Source organism: Augochlora pura, chromosome 10 (genome assembly GCF_028453695.1).
Source record: "Augochlora pura isolate Apur16 chromosome 10, APUR_v2.2.1, whole genome shotgun sequence".
NCBI classification, from domain to species: Eukaryota; Metazoa; Arthropoda; class Insecta; order Hymenoptera; family Halictidae; genus Augochlora; species Augochlora pura.
The window spans coordinates 28,506,353-28,532,958 of NC_135781.1; the positions used below are offsets into that span (position 1 = coordinate 28,506,353).

The following is a 26,606-nucleotide window of genomic DNA, read 5'->3' on the forward strand; positions in this document are numbered from 1 at the left end:
GCGCTAATTTATAGTTTCAGGAGCAGATGATTCGTACAGAATCTTACATTGTACCTTATGGTATAAATGATAAAAATCATCCGTGTTTGATATTTAAAATAATAAATTTACATTTACTGCATGATATAGATGCAAGACAGTCTCCTGAATATTTCTATATCCTCAAAATATTCTGCTGGCTTAAATTTTCTGTAATAATAGAGATTTAAATACATAATTGTTATTACCATACAAAGACAGGCAACGCTGTTTTAATCTTGAATTATAATTATTGCAAACCAATAACATATTAAACTTTATAACAAAAATTTTACTACAACTTCTTTTACTAACATCCACTAGTATTTTTCTGTTCTGTAATTTTTAATTAGTACACTTCAGCGTTTAGAAGAATAGAATATTTATTTTTCAGATTCGCTTTAGGTCTTCTCAGAAAGATCAGAGGTGACATATCCTAAGAAAGAATTAAATAACACTATGTCGTATTGAATCGAAGATCTTATCTTGTGTAAAGAATAATGGACAACGTTGCTTCGTATTTGATCTGTTTGTCGATATTTACTATCTATAGAAAAAATTAAACTACGTCTTATCTTGGTATATACAGGTTCGCGAATCTTGAAAATCGCCTTTGCATATAAAAACACAGTGGCTTCGATCAGAACCAGTTTCAATCGGAGGGACTAAAAAATGAAAATTAGAAAAGCATCCTTAATGTGCATAATTTCCAAGGTAATGTGCACGGCCCCTAAAATGTTTGAGAAACGCCGAAAAAGATGATCATCCGAATCTGAAGACCAGTTTCGTAACGTAAAAATGATACGTACACTCGATCATTCTTTTACAAAATCAAATAAAGCATTGGAATGTTCGAGTTAAGATTTTATTATCTAAACTATTAAGAATGCCAGAATAGTTCTTACAAAATGGTAATCATCTATCTGTTCATAAAAATGTCCTTAAGTACTTTTAAAATGTCCAGACAGTTTAATTTTCTAAGATCAAATCGACCATCATTATCTGGATCGAAGCATTCGAAATATTTTGCAAACGAATCTACTTTTAAGACATTAAAAATATTTTTGAAGATTGAATGGAAGTTTTTTTTCAAGAAAAAATTAGTTTATTACATAACCTAACAGTAAATTAATTTACGCTATTATTCCTACTAAAATCAAGTACATAGCTTCAATAAATAATTCATATGTTACAATTCAATCTCCGCACACAGCGGTGAATGGAAACTTCAATTCGCTTGTACAGATCGCTGTCGCGCTTGTTTGAATGGCTTTCCGAGCTATCGTGAAGATCCATCGCTACCACACTGCCAGCGAAAGCCGCTTTTGGAGTCTTCGTGTACGGTAGTGGGGAGATACGATTACGTATGCCTCGTGTGTGGATCAACATCCCACAGAGTGCCGCGGCTCGCGTTGGCAGAGTTCAGTGTGAAACGTGGTGCTCGGCCACTATGAAATTCGTCGTACTTTTCGCGTGCTTCCTTGGCACGATTGCCGGCAGTAACGACACTCTGATCAACGAGATCGGGATCGATGAACCGGACGATCCAACCACACTGCCGGAACCGGAGCTGCCGATGACGGAAAGAACCTTGCACGAGATCTATCGTGATGCAGTCGGAGCATATCTCGACAATGACTGGGACCGTTGCATTGAGGACTTCAATGAAGTCTCGCATGGGTATGGACTTTTCATTCGAATTAAAGACTGGTGAAATTTAGATGAAATTTTGGAGTGAAAAAATTTGTATGTCTTTATAAATTTAATTAATTGCTTTGTCTTACTATAAGTAATTTCGTTTCATCATGTATGTATCTATATGTATACAGTCATGATGGATTTTGTTTTGGTTACAGAATATCGTATCAAAACATATCTAATATTATATAAAGGTCTATACCGTTAATAATTATTTAATGTAATCAATTTTTTCTGTCAGACGGCATCTTATTTGTAATAAACTACTAAATTAATAAAAGTAGAAAACAGAAACTATTTGTAGGATCTTGGAAAAAAGGAACCGCCCAAGGGATTCGCAACCGTGTTCCTCATTCATCGTAGTCGGAACCACATTACTATCCGTAATCTACATACATGTTGTTCTTAGAGGATCTTGATCTTGGTACTATATCGCGCTATGATTCCGAACAGTCGATCACTGTCTATTCCTTTTTATAGGAATGATAGAATAAGATAAAAGAGGAGAATGTTCAAGACGCTTGGAGACAACATGTTCCAAAAATAAATTCAGAATTCAGTAAACAGACTGTGATTACTCGTAGAGTTCTACTTCCGGTGAACGTTTTAAAAACATCGGAAACAAAGTTTTCTTTTGTACGAGACAGCGCTTACCTTTTTAAACAAATGTGTTACCATTTCGCGAATTAATCTTTGGTCATTTTTGTCAAATATTTGTTACGAATCGAATCGTTGGAGGATTTTTATTGTTTTCATTGCATATTTGATACTTTTGTAGAAAACAGAGACTGCTTCTGGTACATAAGTGAGTGCTTCCAGGTACAAAGTGTACAAGCGCACGGTGGTCAACTGCAGAAAAAAGTGCAGAACAAAAGCCAACAGCGAGATTCCAATTTTTCCCGAGGACGTCGACGATCTGCATTTCTACGAGAAGAAGGTAGGAGAGACATTGTGTCTCCTGACCTGCAATCAGGAGTACCTGGAGATCGCAGGTGACAAGGCTCTGAAGACGCTCCCGCGTGAAACCGAAGCCAAACTGGCCAACTACCATGTCTACGAGTACTTACACAACTGCTACTACAAGGTAACAATTTTCATGTAATATTTTATAGGTCAAAGAGAGCACAGAAATTTTTTTCGCAAACGAGATTAGAGAATTGACGCTCATAAACGAATTGTATAATCCCTGGTGAGAAAATTAGGACCATAAAATTCAATATTTTGTTAATATTTAGTGAATATTTAAAATTTTGAACTTATTTAACGGAACATAATTCCGATCTTAGAAACAGAATATTAACAAGTCTAAAGTGATTGTAAAAGTTAAGAAGTTCGGAGCATTTGTCGCGTTTTAAGCGGTGTAGAACGGTCGCAGGATCAGCACAGCACGTATTTGTCATAGTATTATAGAAGTATATCCATGCAAATCCTAACTGCGAAGCTTGCGCAATTGCAGCATCTCTGATCTCACCGCTCGCATCTTTTTACTAAATAATGAGTTTAACGTCCCGAACGAGCTGGTCGGCCATAAAACTCGGCCTACATCATCGACTGGCTGGTGAATCGAAGCCAGAATCAGTTGCACGCCTTATGATCTACTCGTAAAATCTCTATTGGAACAACATGGGCTCCAAATACCGTGAATTATGGAGACCACATATATCCTTATCTTTTTCGACAGCTTGCTACCGGGTCTGGAGCAACAATTGAAGTTTAGAAACTATGTAGGTAGCAACCAGGGGCGGAAAATTTTGCGGAAAATTCGACATTAGATTTTTCTATACACAATAAAAAAGCATACGACCTTAAGTAGTTTTACAACTGATTGTTGCGAATTGAATAAAAAATATAAATTAATTCGTTTTACATTTTCACTTTATTGCAGGACGATATAATAACAAGAATTTGTTTATTTTTATGACAATTACAAGCTCGTCAACATCACTCATAATTAACACAGTCTAAAGAAGATGGTATAGAGTACCGTGATCTTTTAAGTAGAGGCTGCACAGATCCGTTCGCTTGTTGCCAATACTCATTTGAAATAATTGATAAAAATGGTGCCCGACAAGTGATTTCTCAGTCTATCCCGTTCGTCTTAATTAGCCGGCTTCGCCTTCAATGAAAAACAAAGGCGTATAGCTTCTAAAGCCATGTGCACGATCGATCTTGCAGAAGGAACGCTACCAGGACGCTGCGAACTCGGCTTTCACGTATTTGGTCCGGCATCCGAAACACGAAATGACCGCGAAAGCTTTGAAACACTATCTAACGTTTCCCGGCGTGGAAGCGAAGAACGTCGTAAACCTAGAAGCAGCACCTTATGTCAGCATATACTTCAAAGGGGTGTTGGCTTACGAGAACGAAAACTACGCAGAAGCAGTGGTCCTCTTCGAGAATTCTTTGGCGTCCTATTTGCAGTCCGAGGAGGAGTGCAGATTCTACTGCGAGGGACCGTTCGATCAAGGATGGCACCCGGAGTTCACGTCCTCCATCGCCAGTAAGTGGAACTCGATCGGGAAATAAATTTTCCCTTCCAGTGAGCTCGAAAATTGATCCAGGAGGTAGTTACCGATCCGCTATCACTTTGCTTGATCTAATCAAGCGATAGATTTTATTCAAATTTGCAATAACGGCGTGTATCCACGAACTATTAAGTGGCAATCTTCTTTATAATTCCGCGAAGAGATATTTCTAAGCATATACTACTCTTGGCAGAGGGTATTAGAACAAAGTGGAGGGCATGGTTATTGTACGAATTGTTTTAGAAAAATTCAGTGAATTTTTCTATTTATTAAACATAAAATAATAGAAAGTTATGAACACGATAGCATAAAAAAGAATTGGAACGCCAGGGTAGCTATTTAACAATTCTAACAACAGCACTAAATTGTATTTTGATAATTATATTGTATTGCGAATTAACAAAAAATCTTTTTGTTTAATTTTCAATTTAAAAATTTTTCTTGTCTTTCAGATCATTTTACCTTCTGCCTGAAGTGCAAGCAGATCTGCCACCAGAGGCTGAACAACATAAATGGCGACTACCGGGGCGACATGCTCAGGAGCCACTACAATTACCTACAATTCTCCTATTACAAGCGTAAGTGCTCCGCGGCCCTGGAAACAACGTTGTTCAATTTTTATCAGCGCCACATATCCTGCCTGTGTCTATTTCTGAAAATTGTTATCGACGTTGATCCATTCGCTATGATAAACCGAATAGACTTGGAACGTGTAGTCAGTGATAACGACCTCCCGATGAATGTACATCAGTTACATGAAATTGTGTGACCTTGTGGTCCGTTGTAGTCCTCTCGACGGTAAACGAATCGTTTTGCCGACAATCATCCGAAGCTCCTCAGGAAGCTGTTACTCATGCCCCAAAGGAGGTTTAATTGGATTAATCTCGTCCGACGAGTCGGCCTGATTGGTCGAGAGCAGTCTAGTTATCCGTGGTATGGTTTCAGACTTCGTCACCGCCGGCTTATCCCGATAATGTTTTCTGATGACCTAATCCTGTCAGGCCAGTTAGCAGCTGGTCGAAATTATTGTTGCTAATTGGACCGGTGTCAAAATACATCATTCCAGTGCAATCCGTTGCGTCAGACTTAAAGAGTTCAAATTGTTTCGCACACAGTGGCAATCTTGAAGGGTGCTTGCGCCGCCGTGGAATCCTACTTACTATTCGACCCCACCGACGAGACCATGCTGCAGAATAAGAAGTACTATAGCGCCGAGTCCGAGGAGCATTTCTTCCGACCCAGAGAGGTAACGGATTCGAAAATCATTGTTGACGATTTCTGGACCCTTCTGTGTTCTTTAATTGGGAGTTTGAAAATTTCTCTGCTGACGAGCTGAACTTTGCAAATTTAGACGCAATTCTATGAACTATCTACAGCAAATTGTTCAAGGGGACGTTCACAGATTCTCAAGGCGATCAACTGCCACTTCAATCGTTTGACGAATTAATAGTTAATTAAACTTTAATTGGCCCTATTTTTGCAGGAAGCCCTGATGTACGTTAAGAGGCACGAATACGAAGTGCGTCTGTTGAAGTTCATTTCCGACGAGTTTTCAGTGATCGACAGGAAATTTGCGGAGATGAAAAAGAGGCGACAGACCAAGAAAGAGAAAACGATGGAGCAGCCAGGAAAGGTAAAGAATGGAGAGTGAAGCTTGAACCAAACTTTAAACGTTCCGTGAATCGATATCTGCCATTTTATTTAGTTTCTGTCTGGAAGACATCGCGCTGCCATTTTTTGAAAGGGATCCCTTTTCTCGACTCTTTGTACATTTTACATACAAATAAAATACTCAAACACGAACACACTATCCTATTGTTCTACTCTATGCTTGAGTCTGATCTCTGTGTCTGTTCTATAAACATCCTGCCGCTCGATTTCTCGGCGGAACGCCTTCGGAATGCAACCAAGAATGCATCTGTATAATTCTATCAGAGGCATTCAGGCGCCGAGTAAATTATCTTCTTTAAAAGCGAAAGTTTTATGTTGTAATGTTATCGTTACCTTCGTTGCGGCATTGCAAAAGACTATTTGAAATTTATCACGGTGAGAAATGTGAAAATTTTAAACAATGTTTGATCTGTTCGCAGAAGATCGATGAAATCGAAGCTCTGCATCCACCGCCCGGTTACTCGACTTTTTCAAATGCGGTCTTGTTCAATAATCTTTCCGGAATTAGAGGCGGGAAACATGAGATACGCGATAGGAAGCCACAAAGGGTCAGGGACGGTGTCTATCTGATCGCGGAAGAGAATGAACTTGGCGGAAAGAATCGTTATGTGGCGGACGGATTCCTCAACTCGACGGAGTGCGAGCTTCTAATGCGATTGGCTTCGGTACATTCCCCAATAAATTAGCTGTCTCAGCAATTAATTTTGTGATATAGAGTCAGGAGTCATCAAAGAGTTATCAACATCAAAGATTCACGAAATAGAAATGATCAATACTTAGCCAGTTACAACTTTGTCAGCAAAATTTGAAAACAATCTACCTGGACTCATTTTAAATTTGGGAAAAGACATATTTAGGGATGAATGAATTTTGGGATGATTTTGAATAGCCTTGACCTTTGAATAGTTCTCCAAGAAATTGTACACAGCTTAGTACTTTTAACTATAGTGTCTTATACATTCAATCAACATTTTAAAAAGTAAGTATTTTTGGAATCAAATTATAGGCATAAAAATTAATGTTAATCTATAATCGATACAGATGACTGCAGTGGAAGGTGATGGTTACAACGAGTACAAAAGTCCACATTCGAAATATGAGCGATTCGAAGGAATCACCGTCGGCAGAATCGCCTTGGTAAGAATATAACAATTTCTCATGCTTCAGGACTACGTTATCTTCGTTGATTACTGTAAAATAATGATTATAGATGGTGTATCTGGGACGAATAGAGGCGGAAAAATTGCGGCAGCTTTTAGAGGCAACTGAAGAGGCTCGTAGGCATGTGGAAAGGTATTTCGGGCTTGATCGACGGCTCTATGTTACGTACACCCACCTGGTCTGCCGCACGGCTCTACCTGGTAATTTTCACCTGATCCGTCAACGTGATTCTGGTCCCTTTCGCAGCTGAAACCGCGTCGCACCTACTCACTTGGTATGGAAAGTGGGTAACAACCGGTGACCAGTCGCATTTTTAAAAGCTGCGCCACAGGTGATGCGAACTTTACATAAATAACGATACTGGAACTAAAATGACATTTACGAAAGCCAAAGAAATATTACAACATTTTTAATAATTATCTCTATTTAAAATATAGCTTAAGTACTGGAAAATTAGACTTCAAAATTCGCATCATAGGTGGAACAGCCTATCAGTAAAGTCACTCACCATCTCAGAATCTCTCATCATCGACCTAAAATTACAACAATTCAACGCATCATTTTAGTGTTATATGAATAATTTCTAGGTTCACCGGTGGATCGTGATGACCTTAGCCACCAGGTTCACGCGGACAACTGTCTGTTGAATGATCAGAATGTCTGTATCCATGAGAGTCCAGCCTACACCTGGAGAGACTATTCGGCGATCCTTTACTTGAACGAGAATTTCCAGGGTGGAGAGTTCTTTTTCACGAAAACTCGGGCAATTTACGAATCGAGCAATTTGGTTTTCCCGAAATGTGGACGTATGGTGGCTTTCTCAGCTGGCGGGGAAAATCTTCATGGTGTAATGGGTGTTCGTCAAGGTAGGCGATGTGCGTTGGCTCTGTGGTTTACGCAGGATGAGAGTTACAGAGAGTATGAGGGAACCTTGGCTGAGGCGATCCTGCAGCGGGTACTTTCGGTTGGACCCATGGAGGAAAAGGATGTCAAGGTGCCTTTGAGGTATAGTAAATCAGCGAATCTGTCGATCTGAAAGATTTATCTACCGGCATTTATCCAAAAGAGAATTTAATTTTTAGATACGAGGACCTTCTCCTCCAGTATGCAAACAGCGACGACTTCTTGAAGGACTTCTTGAGGAATTCTTCCTGAAGTAGATAAATCGCCGCAGACTATCTTCAGTATTCTAGTTATTTCAGAGACCTCAACACTTTACTTACCAGAAACCTCTTAATTCTTTTAAATAACAATAGTCAAAGAAATTATCAGAGTATACTATTCGGGCTAATTTGTTGGTTCCTAAATGAAGTTGACGGTAGATAACGTGTTATAAAGTTAGTACTATAAAGAGTAATATATTTTCCCCGATCAGTGACTGGATCTGCTGCAAACTAGGTACCTGAGAAGAACAGCATATATGTAATCGCTTACTGTACTTAGCACAGTTTTTACCTGTTTCATACACAATTTTTCATTGTATTTACATATTCGGAAGTTGTAAACTTTCGAGCCTTAATTAGTTCCAGAGATTGATGCATTTACAATAATTAAGGTATAGCGTGTCGGATAATTGCGCAGGATTCTTATGGTCTTGTGGAACCATTGTTATTTATATAAAATATCCTAATCTTTATTAGAACATAGACATTACATGTCAACAGGTTTACATAACCATCCTATGTATCGTGTAACATGTATACTGTAATTAATTTATTCTCCTCGGCGTATTTATACTATGTATAAGAGTCATATATACATCATATATACAGGGTGATTGATTCTAATTTATAAATGCGAATTACTGGTAAACTACATGTTCTATTAAAAATGCTTCAAGTGAATGATTTCACTATGCTTAGTACAATTTTATAGATTCCATTTGAGAGAACGTGTCACCTTGACATAACTTTCGGGTGACCTCTACTTGATTACTTATAGAACTAATTACATACAAAGTTAATTGCCATTTTCTATCTGAACCATTTTTTACATAGCCAGTAATTAATCGGTAATTCGCACATACAAAATTAAAATCGGAAACCCTGTGTATTATACGTGTGATGTCTCCTGTGGTGTCGGTTCCTCGTCGTTATTGCAATTGTACACGCGAAAAGCGGATCGCATAAATTGCTCCCTATGTCGGCGTGCCACCGGCATAAGAATCGAGAACGTATCCCCCTAATTGTTAATTTAAAACCACGGTTTTTAGTTATCAAGGAGTGCTATTTTCTCGCGTCGTGATCATCGCGGGATCAGTCGGGAAGAAAGTGTACGCGACCCATTAACCTTATTTATGTTTCGTTACAAACATTTATTATGAAATTATAGTGACATCTGCGTATCACAGGAGAGCTCAGTCGATTTTTTTCTGCCAGGAACCACTCCATGTTAGTCGTATCGTTATATACATATATTTATATTTATATAAATCACAATATAAATATAAATAAATATACATATCCGCATGCGCTACCGCTCGTCAGTATCCGGATATCTAGAAAATTACAGTATACTAAAATTTGTCATAAAGGTGCCTAATTTTAAACCAATTCATGATGACTGATTTTATCTTCAATTTGTTACTAAATGTGCCATATTAATATTTAGTAACTCAGTCTTGGTTAAATTAGTACAAATATCGAAGTAGTAGGTAAAGATCAATGGATCCTTTTCGTTTAACTATCTACAAGAATTTTACCAACATCATTAATCAATACAATAATAATCAATAGAGAGACAAACTAATGTTTTACTGATATCGACAATGTTCGGATAGTTATAGACGGCAGCGTATAGATCTGTTTACCATTCCGTTACCTTCTATCAACGACGAATCTCGTTCTTTGCTCCAAGATATGATCGATCAACGATATCGTGAATAAAAATTTAATCGAGCTAATTTGCTACCCAAAGAAACGAAACGCACGTCTAAACTGCTAAATAGTTTCCGTTGATCGTGTACATTGAAACAACAACCGGCAACATCGAGTGGAGCGTGAATTCCGTGGATCATCTTTCTACCAGCGTTTCCGGATGACCAGTTTTTCGTTTAATATTGCTCTTCGTAGACCTTCGATTTCGTTTCGTTCTCTCGTTGAGAAACAGTGTAGTTTAGAACAACAGCGAAGCGGGAGAATGTAAAATTCGTAAAATATACAGCAGTGGACGCAGAGCGGTGAACGGCAATGGTTGTGTTACCTTAAAAATGGTAAAATGATTATGTTACAGGCTCGTGTTTCGGACGAGATATGCCGCGGCAGATTCATGTTACTTTGTTGTACGGCCAACCGAAATTGTTAGCACTCCTAGGTTCGTTAGAATTAAGAAGCATAATGCACTTTTAGAGCCAGGTAAACGAGTACCTCGCAACAAGTACCGCATGTACTCGTGTACAGATCGAGGATAGAAACATCGCATGTTCGCCGAGAGAAAACTTTCTAGAACAAGAATCAAAGAATGTGTAACAATAAAATTGTTCGTAAAACCCTTACGAGAAGTCGCAAATATTTTTATTAAAATACTGATGGACAATTCTGAGGCACAATCTCGAATTTGATCGAAAGTAAACGACGATTTTTTGAAACAACTTGTCTTTTTTGTTTTTATAATGAAAATGATAAATGAATCACAGATCGAACTATGCACGAATATGTACGGTGTGTTCATTAACTTGTTGCCCATTACACTACATCTGCGCCGAAGGAAGCATCATATGTGCTGGACTATCATATAACCATAATCATAATCATAATCATAATAATAACAATAATCGAGTTTCGTTTTTCAGACTTATTCTTACAGAGTTATTACTTCGCCTTATATACACATATACATATACACGCACGAGTCGGTATGTATGCACATGTAATTTGAACGAAATGGCCTGATTCTAGCGTTCGATTCGTAGACATTGCAGTTATAAATGGAAAATATTATGAACGTATGACAGTGGCGAAAAGGAAACTCAATGGCGACATGATCTTAATTCCTGTGTTCAAAGAAGGAGTTTCTTTCAGAAGACTGAGTCAACATCCTTTGAGAGTTCAGTAGAGTTGTTATATGATAAATCCCAACGCGAATGGCTCGGGAAAAAATTTATTCTACGTTTCCAAGTGTACCGAGAAATACTGGATAGATTCGCGACCATGAAACAGACGAACCGATCGCCGAAATCGAGCGACGATTAGAAGACTTCGCGATACTATAGATAGCGACCCTAACAGCTTCGATCGTTGCAATACGCTCTCCGCGAGACAGCGTAGCTTTCTCTTCTCATCGAAGAACAATTTTGATGGCGTCGAATTCGTCTCCGCACCTAATTCTTTAACTATGACTTTCCAATTTCGGAGCGAAGCGGAATCTACGCGCTTTATGTTACAATTGGTATACGCAAAGACCGCTGCTTAACGGGATCTATTAACGAATTGATCGCGAAACGTTTTATGCTTTGTTCGATAATCAATTTCTGCACACGCTCTCGCACGTTTATACACATAGAGGACCGACTGACCTCATGTAAAATATAAATGCTAAATTTACAGAAATAATCAAAATTGGCGTGTACAGATCCTTCGCGGTTCTCTTTCTCTTAACGATACTAATACGGTAGCTATATTAAAATAACACAATCTATAACAATAGATTTAAGACGTTGTACTGTTTGATGGTTTCTTTTAGGTAGATAGATAGATAGATAGATAGATAGATAGATAGATAGATAGATAGAGAAGAGAGAGAGAGAGAAAGTTAGAAAGTGAGAGAAACAGAAAGAAAGAGAGTCCATCCACCTTCATCTTTCTTTTCTTAATTTCTTCGTTTTCTTGTTCATGTAAAAAAAGTCGTAACGTATTTTGATTATTATAGACACAATAATATGGCGAGAGTATACCGTGGCGAAAATTATGCTGGACACCAAAGGCTCTATGCGAACAGCCGATCTAGTTCCTCGACGATTCCACCCCCAAAAACGAATCCGACCATCATCCTTCTCGGTATGAACCTCGTTATACAAACGTTTACTAAAAATAGTACAATCTAATCGAGGACATATTATAGAAAATTGAAAAATATACAAGATATAAAACACATATCATGAACGCCGTTTTCATTCAGGTAACGAGTGACTTCTAAAGTTCGACTGCGTTTTCGACTTCGGTCGAGTTTCCTGAATCACGATCCTAAATCGTGTCAATGGCTCCTTCACGGTCAAAAGATCCGATAGGATCTATCTGGATCCTTCAGCTGTTTGTTCACGTGAAATTCATTCGAATCAACATTCTATTAGATCTATTCAACGTCCACGGATTTTGTACAATTTGCCTAGTAGACCACAACCCAAATCGTGTCGCACATTGTTCTTTGGTATCCAACAGGATTTCTCACGACGATCTCGTGTTCGAACGGACATTAGTCGCAGTATGGGCAGTGAATGAACAAGCATGTACCAATATTAAATGGGCTGACTCTCCCATTGAGGCGCCCATTCTGGAAGTCGTCAATCTACGTTCGATGGGGGCGCGGCGTATCTGGTTCTTGGGTCGGAATCTCCATCGCATATGTACTTCCCTAAAATATATACGTGTTAGACGTTTCTTGCTTTCAGCTCGAATGTAGAATGCCACTTACCGGAAACGAATCTGCGCTTGACTAAACTTAATCTATAGCCCGGGCCCAGAAGTTCGAACTCAACGCCGGACAATGTGGTCCCTTCACAATTGAACTGAGTAAATATCGTTCCCTGGTTCCCCGGACCGTCTTCGAGTTCGACTCTCGCCTTCAAGGAACCCACGCCATGACCCTCACTAAACTGAGACAGCTCGGTGAACTTCCACAGTACTCTGTTCGTCTCTGGCAGCCATTGAGCTTGGGGTTTGCTGTTCAAGGACTTGAATTCTCCGTCTATGGGTGCTGCGACGTGGAGGTTCAGAAGGGGACTTGGCGAAGCCATAGCACGACTGTTGTATTTGTAATCGATCTACGGAACACATGGTTGATTAGATAACAAAATACAAATTAGACTCGTACAAGTTTCAGTAAATACCTTGAGATCTGTGTGCGTTGTTTCGCACTTCCAGTACGCTACCAACTGGAAAGGACATGAGCCCGCGCCTTCCTTGCATTTTATTTGATACTTGAGTATGTCAACGTTAAAATAGGAAGCCGAGGGATTTTGTTCAGCCTGTTTACGTAACAATGTAGTTAAGGCACTCATGTTGAATTCGAAAATTGTACTGTCGACGGTCGTCTGCGTGGCGTCCCTACAACAGATTGAGAACGTTTTAGAGACTGAGCTTGAAACGAGCTACTTCCGCGGTAATTATTGGGTCGATCTGTGAACAATGCGTCTCCCTCTTTGGCTGAGTAAATAGAGTACAATTTGCTTTATAATCTTGAGACGAGCCATGTTCCTTACAGAGCGACTTACAGTAGTCTGGACTAGTGAAAGATCTTTTAACTCCTCAATTGCACTATAAAATCGATAAAGTTTCCATTTTTTAGGGTGAAGCACCTTTGAAAATGTCAATGCTTTCACAGCTCCAGACCTCTGGATAACCCAACATAGTTAACTTACATGCTGACCAATTGATTATTAGGAAACAATTTTTCCAATCTGTTACTGTTCCTCACACGAAAGGTAAGCTTCGCGGGGCTGGGGTTGTTTGCCAGCACGGTAACAATACCGGCGGGAAATGATAGCATCATGTCACCGCTAAGCTTCACCTGACATCTTGTCTCGTCGGTACCCCGAAAATAAGAGTGTACTATTTCGTGGAAGGCCACCGCGAGAGGAATAGTATCCGCTAGTCCGATTGTCAACGGGGAGGGTCCTCTAGAGGAGCCGACACCGACACCAGCTGTGCGAAATTCCAAACTAGCCACGCTATCCGCTCTGGATATCGTCGCTGGAGACATCCTACCACGAGGAGAAGGACCCTCCCCTCTTCGAGATGGTGGTCTAGGAATGATAATAGATCCTGTCGGAGTGGAAGAAGCAGATTGCTTAGGGGGTAAGGCCGGAGTGATGTCTCCCACTTCCGAGAACAGGTCACCATCTAAAAGAGGAATTATGTCAATAACAGCTTTAATGCCAAATTTCTATTGATATGAAGATAAAATCTATAACCCGGTTCTACAATATAATTTCACATTCTGACAACAGTCATTACGTCTACAAATACAAAAAAAAAGAAATGAAACGTTCGTCAGTGGAATTCGTTCTGGAATTCAACAAATCCTACGCGCAATCTCGAGGGACAAAAAGCATGCCGATGAGCCGTAATAAGATAGGACTCTTTCGACTCACCGGGGAACCGTGAATGAGAGTGCGTGGGTGGTGCGGATTGCGGCGGCTGCGGTTGCGGCGTCGGTGATGATGACAGTGGTGGAGGGCTTTGCAATGGCGCGTACGGATGACTGCCAGTTGGCGTAGAGGCGCTCGATGGCGTACTGCTGGGATTGAACAAGTTTAGGCCAAGTAAATCTGAGCTTGGCTTACCTCCTAATTGTTGTGACACTGACTGAGACCTTTTCATATGGTGATCTGAGTCGGTATTCGATCCTCTACGTCCCTATTACATAAAAATTAGAAAATAAATTCCTGTCATAAAATTCGGGGAGTTTTGAATGAAGCATTGATTGGAACGACAAAAAAATGGAAAAGTACCGTCGGTGCAGGCGACAATGATAAATTTTCCACAGTTGCCCTCAGCTCGTCAACACTGGCGCTCATTGGAGCTCCGCCATTGCTAAGCGGTTTTATTTCCACCCTGATTTTCCTCTCCCTCTCATCCTCAGAGTCTGTATCCGAGCTGGAATAAAATGCCTTCTCATTCTCCCAGGGGTCTGATTTCGGTCTAATACAAAATCCATCCTCATCGACTTCCGGTGTTGGTGTCTCCGACTTTCTGCTGTCCTCTTTGTCTTCCCTGTTAACAAAATTAACAGAGTTTAGTCGAATGCTCTCTCACATGTTCCAGCAGGCCCAGTGCATTTTTGTATATACATACGATCGATATTAACTACTTTGTATCGTGACAAACAAGAGTATTTAATGAACATGGTAATATCTCCGTACCGACGTGCTCTAGTGACTATTAGGTGCTGACGGAAGCAGAAAAGATTAAATAACGTAGAAGATCGGTACCGCAACCAAACTTTCGCTCTAGCAATTATATTTTTTCGTTAACACTATGTCTATTATATTCGTCGATTGTGAATGATATTCTCAAATTAGAATGTATGATCATTGCACAGCTACAATAATTCGATCTTCCTCAATTTTCTAAAAAATGAAGAGAATTGAAAGTTTAACTTGGCATTATAAAATAAGGGATTTAGGCTTGCTAGATTATTGTTGCTGTAAATTTGTAAGAAGGTCGAGTTTGAATGCGGAATCAATCGCGAGTGCACTAGATCTGCTGAAGGTGCGTATACTGACAGGTCAGACTTTTCTTCTTTGTTGCTACTGGTTTCCACGGCATCCTTCTTCTTTTTTGCTTTCTTGCCCTTCCGCTTTTCTCTCCTGCTGCGAAGGAACCCTGTTGGTCGTGGACGCACGATATATAGAAAACAAAGCGGCTCTTAATTATTTATAATTCACCAGGTGGTTTCATAAGACTTTCATTTGCCAAATAGATGCGCGCTGCATTTACTTAATAAGATAGAACAATTTATACCTGATATCGGATTTCCTATGGAAATTTACGAAAATAATTTTCTTTTCTCTTTCGTCTACATGCGCGTACACAAAAATAGTACAAGAGAAGGAAAAACAATGCTGTAAATATTTCCGTTTCGATAATCAAGAATAAACACTACGTTGCGACTGTACTTATTCGCAAAATTAAACTCTCGATTACACTAGAAGTAATTAATCAATTTGTGTGTACTGGACAGTCGACGAAGTGTCTTATAGTAACTATATAAGATAGTATAAAATTTCGAAACGAAATAGCTACGAACTAAGAAACTAAGAAGCGTAAACTACTATGTTTGGCGGTGTCAAACGTATTTGTACTGAAAAAGTTAATAATGGTAATAAATATCTCGTATTAGAAATTAATGGAAAAACTGGTAATCTAATGGTGTAATGAAAATTAATTTACTTTCCAAGTGTATCAGGCGTAGCGCAACGTGATCAAACAAAAATGTCTACGGTAAAAAAAGAGGACAAAGAAAACAGACTAAGGAATCAACAGAAATGATCGTCGGATCAACAGTCAGCGGATGCATTCTTTATGATGCTGTTCTAATTTTTGTTACATTCTCTAACGATGCTGACACGCGTTTCGGGACTAAAGTAACATCAGAATTCATTTTTTCTATTTTTAGCAAAATGCCATGTTGAGCTTTACTTAAAATTGTGTATCCTACATTAAATTAACGAAATATTAGTTAACGCCTTTAGGATTAACCCTCAACTCCAAATTATTGCGAGCGTCTCTGTCCGCCAATTCGAATCGCTGATGTTTTGTTAGGCCCGGAAAGCGCGTCGGCATTAAACTTTTTCTGCTAAAACATAACGTAATTACGCTGTCACTCCTGCAGTAAATCAAACAATCAACAATAGATAAGGAGTACAAAGAGCTAGCTTGGATAACACGTTACATTAGCATAAGGTGTAAGAACAAACCCATAGTACACCATCACCGTATATAGGGAGGGAGAAATGAAATAGTTAAAATTATCTCTCCTCTAGGGATCTGCAAAGGTTGAGTTTCGGCTTAAATTGTTTTTCTAACAATTACACGTCCTACTGATTTACCGATACGTTTCTCAAGACAACAGAACGATACGAGGTTGCGCAATCTCCACGGATACGATACCTCTAGACAAAACTCGTGGAGCATACATTATACCACATGTTCTGCAAGCAAGGACACACTATCGACATGCAACATAATTTAAAAAAAAAATCATAAAGGTTACGTGGAACACGAAAGAAAAAGACATAATTCCAGAAACGATAAACCCGTAATCGGTGAACTCCGTGACGGGATTATCAGATCATTTAGAGAACGCGAATGTTCGCAGCTAATTAACACGTTGAATGCCGTCAGGGTCGTGATCGGCGCTATCGAATTACTTAAAAAAGATTGCAAATTTTAGAACATCATTGACCAGATAACAAAGTAAATGCTACATAATTAATAATGAATCGTGGTTAACATTCAACGTGTTAAGAAAGTATGTGTCACGATAAGAGAGACTCGTTTTTTTGTGAACTACTGTCGACTAATAAATAAACAAAAAGTAAACAAAAACAGGGAGATAAGGGTTGCTTGCAGAATCACATTACGCTACCACGAAGGATAAAATAATTTGCACTTGGAAAATAAATACGAGTACGAGTGAGCCATGCAATAACAGTTCTCAATAAAAATGGCTCACCTTGGGCCCCCGTCAGTAGCAGAACCCCGCATTCGTATTTCAACGTTATTCAAGTCCAACTCCCTTCGTTCAATTAACTCTATGTGAACACGGTGTTTATTAGAAGGAGGCGGCGACAGAAAGTTTCAAAAATTGTTATTCACGGCTAATGTATGTGCACCAACCACCAGCACGTTGAACTTTCCTTTTGAACGTTTACAGTTATAGTAATGGTAGCTCGAATTTCAGAAACTTTCCAGGACACATCGATTCTCTTAAGGCTAACACATTTGTGAACTATAATCTAAGACTGTAGTCTCTATCGAGCGAGCAGAATACGATAAAAAAAAGAAACATGTAAAATTTTATACAATGAGTTCGTGTTGATAGAAAGAAAATAATCCTCCCTTTTGTCTATGTTTACACAACAGATTGTTAGAAAAACAATTTATAAGTAACAATTTGTGAGAAGTGTTAGAAGAATATTGCCCGTTAGAATTGCCATGTAATCCTAAAACTACAGCCTATAATCTAAGCAAGCCCGATTTTTGTGTTAATCGTGTTCCAGGAAAAACAAAATATTTCTTCATTCTAATATCGGTTAGGACATAAAGAGATATGTATATCTGATATGAGCTGACAAACTAACATACCTTCATTGTATATATATAGACACCTCAATGCAGGGTAATGTATGTCAAAGCGAAGAAATATTTTAACTGTGCCTCAAGAACTAAGGATAAATCAATGTTACACAAGTATAGATCTCCACTAATTATAACGTGATTTAGCGTGAAAACCATTAAAAGAAACGTCTCGCAACGTGATTCTACGCATGTAACATTAATTCCGTGTGCTTAAAAATAATGTTAGTATACGTACACTGCTGATCTAAAAGAGTGCAGAGTGGAGGAACCATAATACGCGTTACCACTGTAAGTCACCAGATATTTTCATTTTACCACTTAAACCTGTATGGCCGTAAAAAAGATATTGAATCAGCAAAGGTATGGTAATATAATTGTCACCAAATACCACAGGCAGAGAACAACCAACAGAGCAAGACAAAGATAAAGGTTGTGTAATAGGAGCGTTGAGTTATAAACGATTTTAGGTATTTTTAGATAAGAATGAAAAATTATTCTAGTATGCAGCTTTCAATAGTACTTGTCGTATTCTCAAGGAAATCAGAAATTTAAATAGTGTTTTCACTAATATTGGTTTTGAATTATTTTCTTTACTGAAATTTGATTAATCTATTAACTGTAATAGACGCTGACGTAATTTGTAATAATAATGTAACATAAAAGAATTTGAAAAAATGTTGCAGAAAGTTGTAGCAATTGTCTAATAAGATACCCTCACCTCAATCTTTTTCAACTAACTACCAAAAAAAGCAACATCTCGAAAGAACGTTTTGTATTGTGTGTAGGAAAATACCGTGTAACCGATTGTCTAAATAAACAGTTCAAAATGCAAGTAGTGGATGTGGCAAGGGTACAGGTAATCACAATGTAAGCAGTTACATTTAGATCCTCTGAGAGGGTTCCTGGAGATGCTGGGAGGTGGAACAGCAGGAGGCAGGTTGTTCCCCTGAGGAGTTGCAGGTGCCGAACCAGACCCTGCTTGCTTCTGTTTGTCTGAAACAACACTCATTGCTCATATCTTCGAATAATCTGTGCCTCCGAATGGCCCTTTTCTCTTCATCTTGCTATTTTAAACATTACTTATATCTATTGCATTTTAATTACAGTTCGCACTTTCAGTGGCATAAATGTGTTCCAAAGGGAAACTGTTTCCTTGATTTGCTAATTTATGTAAACCAGATCGATTAAAATATCTAAGTGAATTATTAACATATGTACAGTATATTGGTTCATATTTTACATGAACACCTCCCTTGGAATACATTTTAGTTTATAATGTCATCCTCCACCTATTGTTAGATTATAACGTTCAAGCATTGTAACACAACCACATAAGCGATAAGTCAATAAAATTTTTCCACATATGCGTAGTTCAATAAATCTGTGATTGAGTAGGTAAAAAACAAGTTAAACGAGTGTAAAAGTGTAAAGAGTAAATGGTACTGCTGTGGCAAATTAACATTGCAAAACACATCCACCAAAACATAATGTATGCAAGTAGAAGATTTTTATTTCTTTCAAATACTTTCAATTTTTATATGTTTACGAAGTTATAATAATTTATAATAATGATACCAATAGTTTATGCATTATGTTAAGGTAGGACAAAGACTATTGCAATTAAAAAAGAATAAAATCTTGTAAGTTCGGTTCAATTTTAAAAAGAAAACCTACCCTGGGAGTTGGACATGAACAGGTTGAGTAGCGAGGTAGTACGGCGGGAAGCCTTGGTGGCTTGTGCATGTGACAGTTCTCTATCCCTTTCATTCAGTCTTTCATTTTCTTTTTCTTGTACCCTCCCCTTTTCCTCATCCACCTGATTACCCCCCCCTTTTAATCCCTGATCTTTTTTTGAACTGTGAGTGTTACCAGCAACTCCTGTTTCTCCGTTAGCTCCTTTCGATGTTTCCTTAGGTGTCTCAACATTACCATCTGATTGTGAATGAGTGGTCATGTCTCCTAAATTTGTCATGACTTCTTCATATTCGATTATATCTGATTCACAAAAACATTATATAAATAATGTTAAATTTCCATCTATGCATAACAAGTCATGTTTTACCTGGCTTCTCAAAACCTGTATATTTGCTTTGAACAAACTGTTCCAGTAATTTATCCACTGTCATATCCAGACACTGACGTTTAAAGTCAATGTGGACCTGACCAACTTGTTCATGATTTGTCTGCAAGACATCTGCATATATTGTTAAAAACTCCTTCATGTGTTTTAGATGTGTCTCCTCCACATCCTGGAATCTCTTATCAATGAAAGAAAAGTTTCATTAGTATAATACTCAGGTGGTAATTAAAAAAAAAATAATACATCAATACCCTGCAAGCCTGAGTCATTTTGGTTTTAAAATCGTTCCTAATAACCATGTATTTGTCTACCAAAGTTTTATAATCATCCTGTGCTTTCTTAAACTTAATTTCTGCTTTCTCTAATTCTTTTTGACTGGCATTATCCTTTTTCAATTTTTCAAGTTCCAAACCCTTTTGCATACGCATATCTTTTGCCTTTTGTAAGGTTACAGTAATGCTCTGTATACTCTGCACAACTTCCAAAGTGGATGACTCCTCCTCTTTTACCTGGATATTTTAAATAATTATGTATTACACTAATTTCATAAAACGTTATATCTTTGCTAAAATTATTGTCAGAGAGAACGACTGTGACCCAACTGTGTGGGCGGATACTGATAAGGTTTGAAATACAAATGTGATTCATAATAAATTATGATAAACGGTAACAAATGAGGCAGATAAAGAAATCTTTACATCTTCACAGTTTTATTGAAAAACTAATTAATATTAATAAAATGCATGAAAATGTGGTTTCTAAATTCATGTATGAAAATAATTTTAAAAAGTGTTACATACAGCCTTGTGTTTTTTATGTAATTCATCTGCATATTTTGATACATCCTTTATGAGTTCTGTAACCTTCTGGGCCATCTGCAGGTGCAGGCCTGCAAGTTTTTCTGCTGCACCTCTCAGAGCGGCCCAAACAGGTGCGAATGTTCCTTGGGTACTACTGGTATTGCCAACTTGTTTGGCTACTTTAGTCAAAAGCTTGTAATTGTTTTCTTCTATGGCTGATTGTTCTTTTAAAAAATCAGCCAACTCCTTACTTGCGACTACACCATGCTTCATGTTATGATATAGCACGTCAAATCCATTATTCTTTTCGCCCTTAAATCATAAAATAATGTATGTTTAAATAAACAATTTTATTAATAATTAATACAAGCAGCAAGGAAATAATAGAGTTATAATAAGTGCCAATACAAGAGGAAAATATCTAAGAGGAAAAAATTCCATTTGCAATTAATATATCTCAACTGGAAGAGATATACAAAAGTATACTTAAGACCACTTAGCCACTTAACACTTGAACTCTGATCATGCTATAAACTCATGTAGAGCAGAACTCTTGAGTGTCATCGTCGCAATAAGCTGTCATTATATGTTATTACTCTTGTCATCCTATTGTATATATTACTTGCAATGCATGTTCCATTGCTTAATTTTTTGTGAACCTCATGGCCAAATAACACTAGATACTTTCTAAATGGAATACATTTCTTTTCAGAAACAGAAATAATTTTTTAACAAAAATGAATAAAATCAATGGTAGTTTCTTTGACTTGCTATAACATCTACTCTGTTCCTACATGATTAATTATTTTTAAAAATATCTGCAGCATATCCTGTGTGCTGTAATCTCCAATAGATAAAATTTCAAAGAACAGGAAAGGAAGTAATAGCTATCTTATCTGCACAAAGCTTTCATCCCAAGTGAGCAATGTCACATCTCCCAAAAAATTTGTAGACCTAAAATAATGAGTACAAACAAGTGTGAAATTGTTTGCATTGTAAATATTGTTTTCAATACCATGCATCTAAGAACTCAGTCACTTTACAGTATTTATTTGATTACATAAATTGCTTCAATTTGAAGTAAATTGATCCACTAACTGTTGCTTTAAAAGAGTGCAACTTAGCATAAACAAGCACAGTCGCAGATTAACGTGAAATATTTGAGAAAGTGATTAATCATTGAGGAATTCGAAATAAATGACGGTAAGATGACTGAAAATATTTGCAAGCGTCTTTTTACTAAGACGAAAGATCCACTCCCTTTCGCGCTCGAGCTCTAAACGCATACATGTCAACATACGATTAAGTACGCGTTCCCCGTTGGTTTTCTACGGTGGCTGGCGGAGAGACGACACGGGGATGAGATGACAGGGAGAGGTGAACGCGTAACCTTGCATTAGCGAGAGAAGAGTAAAGAGGAAACAAGCATGCCGTGTAACACGGAGAGCAAAAGAGACGAGCGAAAACGACCATGATAAGGCGCAAAGAAGAAAGAGAGGGAGAGAGACGGAGAGAAGAAAAAGGCTTTCATTGAAGGGAATGCGTCGATTTTACGCGAGAAAGAGAATGTTGCCTCGAACGTGACGTGCAGGGACAGCGACCAGAGGTTCTTTAGGTATTGGGCGCGCTCGGGATGGGATGGAAAATGGAAGGATATTCTTGCCTCTACATAACCTAAATTCAACGAGTATGACAATCTAGAATAATACATAAACTGGACGAGACACTTACCCAAAAGTAGTCGGCGAAATCCACAGTCATGTTGGAACCGCGATCAGACCATCATAATTTATCTTCTGGTGTATCAGGCCGCACTGCACCGTTAATAACGAACCATTGACACACACATATATATACACACACGGTACTATATACGATGCAACTGTTCGAACCGTACAACGAGACGTAACTCAATTTACGATGAACGTTTTCGTGCTTGGACGTTTCGAGCAGAACGAGCGCGCTCGACCGCGGAGACACAGGTCAACTTATTTCAACTATCTCTGTCATTCGCCGTTCTCTTCTCCTCCTCCCTTTTCACGTAAGTGGCACCTACCACCACCTTACGGCCAACTGACAAAGATAATTTATGATGGTCGGTAAAACAGTGCATTTTACTGGATCTACCGGAAAATTCTGTCCAGTTTCAAAGACAATATTCAACAAAAATCACGGTTATATGTATTATTATATTGATTCTTCCATTATTTAGACCCTATCGTTACTCTCCTCGTCGCTTTTTACGGACATTGAATCGTTGCTACAAATAAATATTTTCTATACTGTCATCACTGACAAGTTAATTACTAGATTTTTAAAATCGTCGCTCTGTGGCATAATATAATAATCATAATCCACCTACCTTCTGCAGCTTTGAAGATTTGAAAATTCGAGTTCTTCCATTCTGTTGTTAGGGTCCTTAAATGTCTGCATCGAAGCCAAAAGATGTGTTACGGAATGCAGGCACCGGTAACTGTACGACAGATTCTTTATGTTAACTAATTGCTATTATAATTTCATTGTTATCTTTAACTACTACATCAGACAATTTGCCCTAACATTATGTAACCAGTACAACACGCTACCTGTTAAGAACCGATCGCTCACTTCCGGTAGCACGACCGGAACTGAACCTACATTCACGCCGCTAACCAGATAACCTTTTCACCTCGTATTAAATGCACACTTGCAGCGTGCACGTAGTTAAGCGATTTACCACATTCGAACAGGGGCGCTACTAAAAGCTCAGGGCCGAGTCTTTTTTTTGGTATCTTGGAAACATACCCCATTTTCTTTTTTTTTGGAATCACCTGTTCCAAAACTGCAAGTGCATATATACCTACATACGTAAGAAGAGCACGTATGAATAAATAATCATGTATATCCTCATCAGAGATATATCGATGCATCTTCGAATTTATTGTTTATTGAAAATTTCGTATTGGATTATGTGATACTGTACTGCGTGCGTATTTTCCACAGGGAAAACGATTGTGCATTTTGTCGGTGGAAATTGAGCGTGGGATAACGCGAATCGATAGATAGGCTTGAAAAGGAAAAACGATGATGACGAAAAGTTCGTGGAACGTGCTCGGAAAATTCGAAAGGGGCGGCAATGACTATTGAAAACGTTAGAAGACGGGAGGCGTGGCCTCGAATAATCAGCTCAGGGTAGTCCAGTGTCCTTGCGCATATCCAGTGGCTATACGTTACACATGTACGGCAGCTCACGTGTGTATCGTATATACGTAAGAGAAGCAAAGAAGTTTCGAGCGAGCATTATCAATCACTCTTGTCGCTGGACCGAAAAGGTGCATCTGAGTCTCGGCGTGTCGTCGACAGGTAGAACAAGCCCAGTTTCCGTGGATCGAGGGATCACGGCGATGCCCGCGAACAAGGGGAACCTGTCGACGCCTCACAAAGAAAAGCCAGGAAACGGTTTGACGAACGCCGCCGCCAAGAAGAAGAAACGCTGCACCGTTAAGCATAAAAAACATTGCAAGCAATATCTGGTGAGTGAGCCGAAACGAATCGTTAATTTCTTGCAAAAAAAATGAACGGCCATGTTGCGATCGTGTAGAGTCCAGTGATGTCGCGTTACGGAGATGAATCTCGGGATTCGCTGCGAATGAAAAAAGGAGAGATAATGGTAGAAATTGATCGATTATATTTCTCCATCGTGTTTATATTCGCGTTCGACGGTCCAAAACAATTCTCTACCGCGGATGCGATTCAATGAGTCGTGCATCAGACGCGTTGTAGGTTATGTGTTGCAAAATGTCTCGAGTTGAAACACGATAGGGTTTGTTCACCTTTACCGATGCATGGTCGAAGTATTACGGCTTGCAACGATCGATCCGGTTCAAGCATGCCTCGGTGCCGGTTACGATGCAGTTTTGCATTTCGAAGTTCCTCTCGTGATTTAACGTGCCGCGTCCAAACCACCGGGCTCATTTCCATATTCCGTTCTGGCACGGCTCGCGTATCTTTCACTCGCGGCTAGTCTCGATTTTTTCCCTTTCAACGCGATTAATTATTCATCTGCCGGTAATGTTCGCGGCGACTGTTTATCTCGTACCGATACGCTTTTCTACGGAATGACTGATCTTTTTACCGATATATGCGCATCTCATCTTAGTATCAAATTTTGATAGTTTCTTACGAATTATGAACTTTCAATGACACGTCGAATTCGTTTTTCAACGTTTTTATTGATTTTTTAATTTTTTTTCTTGCCAGTGAGAGCGTTGAACTCAACGGTTAAAATAGTCCATTATCCCCAGCAAAGCGCGAATCGATACGAGATAAAATTCCCTGAATTGGAAAGTTTCTGCGGACTTCGAATCACGAGGAACTTCATGCGACGGTTTCCATTAACCTGTTAAACGAGTTACCGCGACATTCGTAATTATTTGTATCTCTCAACTGCTTCTTTTTTCCGAGCCGAAATAATAACTGTGTTGGTTGTGAATTCGATTTAAATTCTTACATGAGTTCGAAAAATGATTCGGTTAACAGGTTAATCCGCGTGCACATTGATGACTCTGAACCTTGAAAATCCTACTGTGTAATGTGACAATGTATAAACAATTGTTTCTTAAATATATCATTGGAATGTTTTATTTTTTTACGGGACCTGCATTCGAATACCCCATCCTGGACAACACTTTAGAGTATGTAATACCTCTGTAGCACCTGTACAAATCGTTCCTTTACACGTAACAATCGAGTTCGAGGTTCGCGTGTCTCCATTGCTAACTGTGGGATACACCGTACAGTATGAGATAAAAGTATTCTGTACACTAACCTTTTCAGCTGTTTTTTTTTTCACTGACAATAGTACTCTCAGTGTAATATTCAAATTAAACATTATTTATGTCAGTTTACGTTCCAATAGAAAGCGAACAGTAACGTATCAGTCCGAGGTAATTAATCTTTCGTTTGATATTATACCGAAGTTACCATTAAGAGTTGAAAAGTGGGGTGTGAATACTTTTCTCGTGAACTGTACATAGCCGTAGATACATTAACGGACAAGTGTGTAAGCAATTCACGTTGCAGTTACGCTGCACCGTCGAATGACTATACCGCTCAGCAATATATTTATAGCAAATGTTGAATAAATATAATGAGCAAGGTTACTTACACTTTTCATTTAACTGTCCAAGAAAGAAAGAAGCAAATTACTACTGCAGTTCCTGTTTCCATTAAGGGGAATGAGTTTGCTCAAACGTCCGCGGTATTCTAAAGTTTTTAGTTGATTTTGAAGTTGAAAATAGTTTTCCGCATGAAAATTGAACTACGAAAAGGCATGAAGTTACATGCGTAAATTAAGTAGTTGAGTTTGTAGGTGAAAAGCTCCCTCTGTGGTCACTATATAGTTTTTCGTCTTTTTAGTTCTTCGTTTTGTCGCGTCAACTTTTTAAGGCGTTGTTGATGAAATTGAAGTACAATGGAAGTCAGGTGTAACTGAAGTGAAACTTTTTAAACAAAAGTAGCCGATTTTCTGATAAACGAGTCGTATTGTGAGTACATTTCTTTTGCTATTTTATTTTGTTCGTTGGTTAGTTCTCGTTCGTACGTTGTTAATAATATAAGTTTTGGAAAAATTAATATTCATGTGGGGACATTTTCT

General features: G+C 38.5%; 3 protein-coding genes across 20 annotated transcripts in view; 2 read left to right on the forward strand and 1 right to left on the reverse strand.

Moving 5' to 3' along the window:
- The first annotated feature begins 1,417 nt into the window (after window positions 1-1,417).
- On the forward strand, window positions 1,418-8,557 carry LOC144475703 (prolyl 3-hydroxylase 2). 2 transcript variants are annotated; one of them, XM_078191873.1, is made up of 11 exons: window positions 1,418-1,698; window positions 2,536-2,800; window positions 3,892-4,216; window positions 4,694-4,819; window positions 5,357-5,487; window positions 5,725-5,874; window positions 6,332-6,577; window positions 6,954-7,049; window positions 7,123-7,273; window positions 7,661-8,078; window positions 8,156-8,557. In XM_078191873.1, exons 1-11 carry the CDS (start codon window positions 1,469-1,471, stop codon window positions 8,226-8,228), a joined length of 2,211 nt encoding a protein of 736 aa, XP_078047999.1. In that variant the 5' UTR covers window positions 1,418-1,468; the 3' UTR covers window positions 8,229-8,557. The 2 variants fall into 2 exon arrangements, with proteins under 2 accessions (XP_078047999.1, XP_078048000.1); XM_078191874.1 differs by lacking the exon at window positions 8,156-8,557 and having other exon boundaries at window positions 7,123-7,347; window positions 7,661-7,759.
- Window positions 8,558-8,754: 197 nt separating this feature from the next.
- On the reverse strand, window positions 8,755-25,665 carry LOC144475702 (F-BAR domain only protein 2). 8 transcript variants are annotated; one of them, XM_078191869.1, is made up of 15 exons: window positions 23,334-23,469; window positions 22,703-23,231; window positions 20,972-21,283; window positions 20,423-20,680; window positions 20,154-20,349; window positions 19,766-20,086; window positions 18,971-19,084; window positions 15,514-15,613; window positions 14,740-15,001; window positions 14,601-14,644; window positions 14,380-14,522; window positions 13,648-14,128; window positions 13,117-13,333; window positions 12,702-13,050; window positions 8,756-12,641 (listed from the first exon to the last, which is right to left on the reverse strand). In XM_078191869.1, exons 2-15 carry the CDS (start codon window positions 22,730-22,732, stop codon window positions 12,571-12,573), a joined length of 2,898 nt encoding a protein of 965 aa, XP_078047995.1. In that variant the 5' UTR covers window positions 22,733-23,231; window positions 23,334-23,469; the 3' UTR covers window positions 8,756-12,570. The 8 variants fall into 8 exon arrangements, with proteins under 8 accessions (XP_078047996.1, XP_078047995.1, XP_078047994.1 ...); XM_078191868.1 differs by having other exon boundaries at window positions 14,595-14,644; XM_078191865.1 differs by adding an exon at window positions 25,608-25,665 and having other exon boundaries at window positions 8,758-12,641; window positions 14,380-14,644; window positions 23,334-23,444.
- LOC144475701 (uncharacterized) overlaps window positions 23,912-26,606 on the forward strand; it is an 83,687-nt gene continuing 80,992 nt past the window's right edge. For 3 of the 10 annotated variants that reach the window (XR_013494907.1, XM_078191849.1, XM_078191850.1), the window contains exon 1: window positions 23,913-24,483. Coding sequence is in view for 9 of the 10 variants with exons in the window: in XM_078191849.1 (XP_078047975.1) it covers window positions 24,187-24,483 (297 nt within the window). In the remaining variant the exon portion in view is untranslated. Of the gene's footprint in view, window positions 24,484-26,606 lie in introns of all 10 variants that reach the window. The other 7 variants (XM_078191860.1, XM_078191854.1, XM_078191861.1 and 4 more) reach the window with 3 other exon arrangements.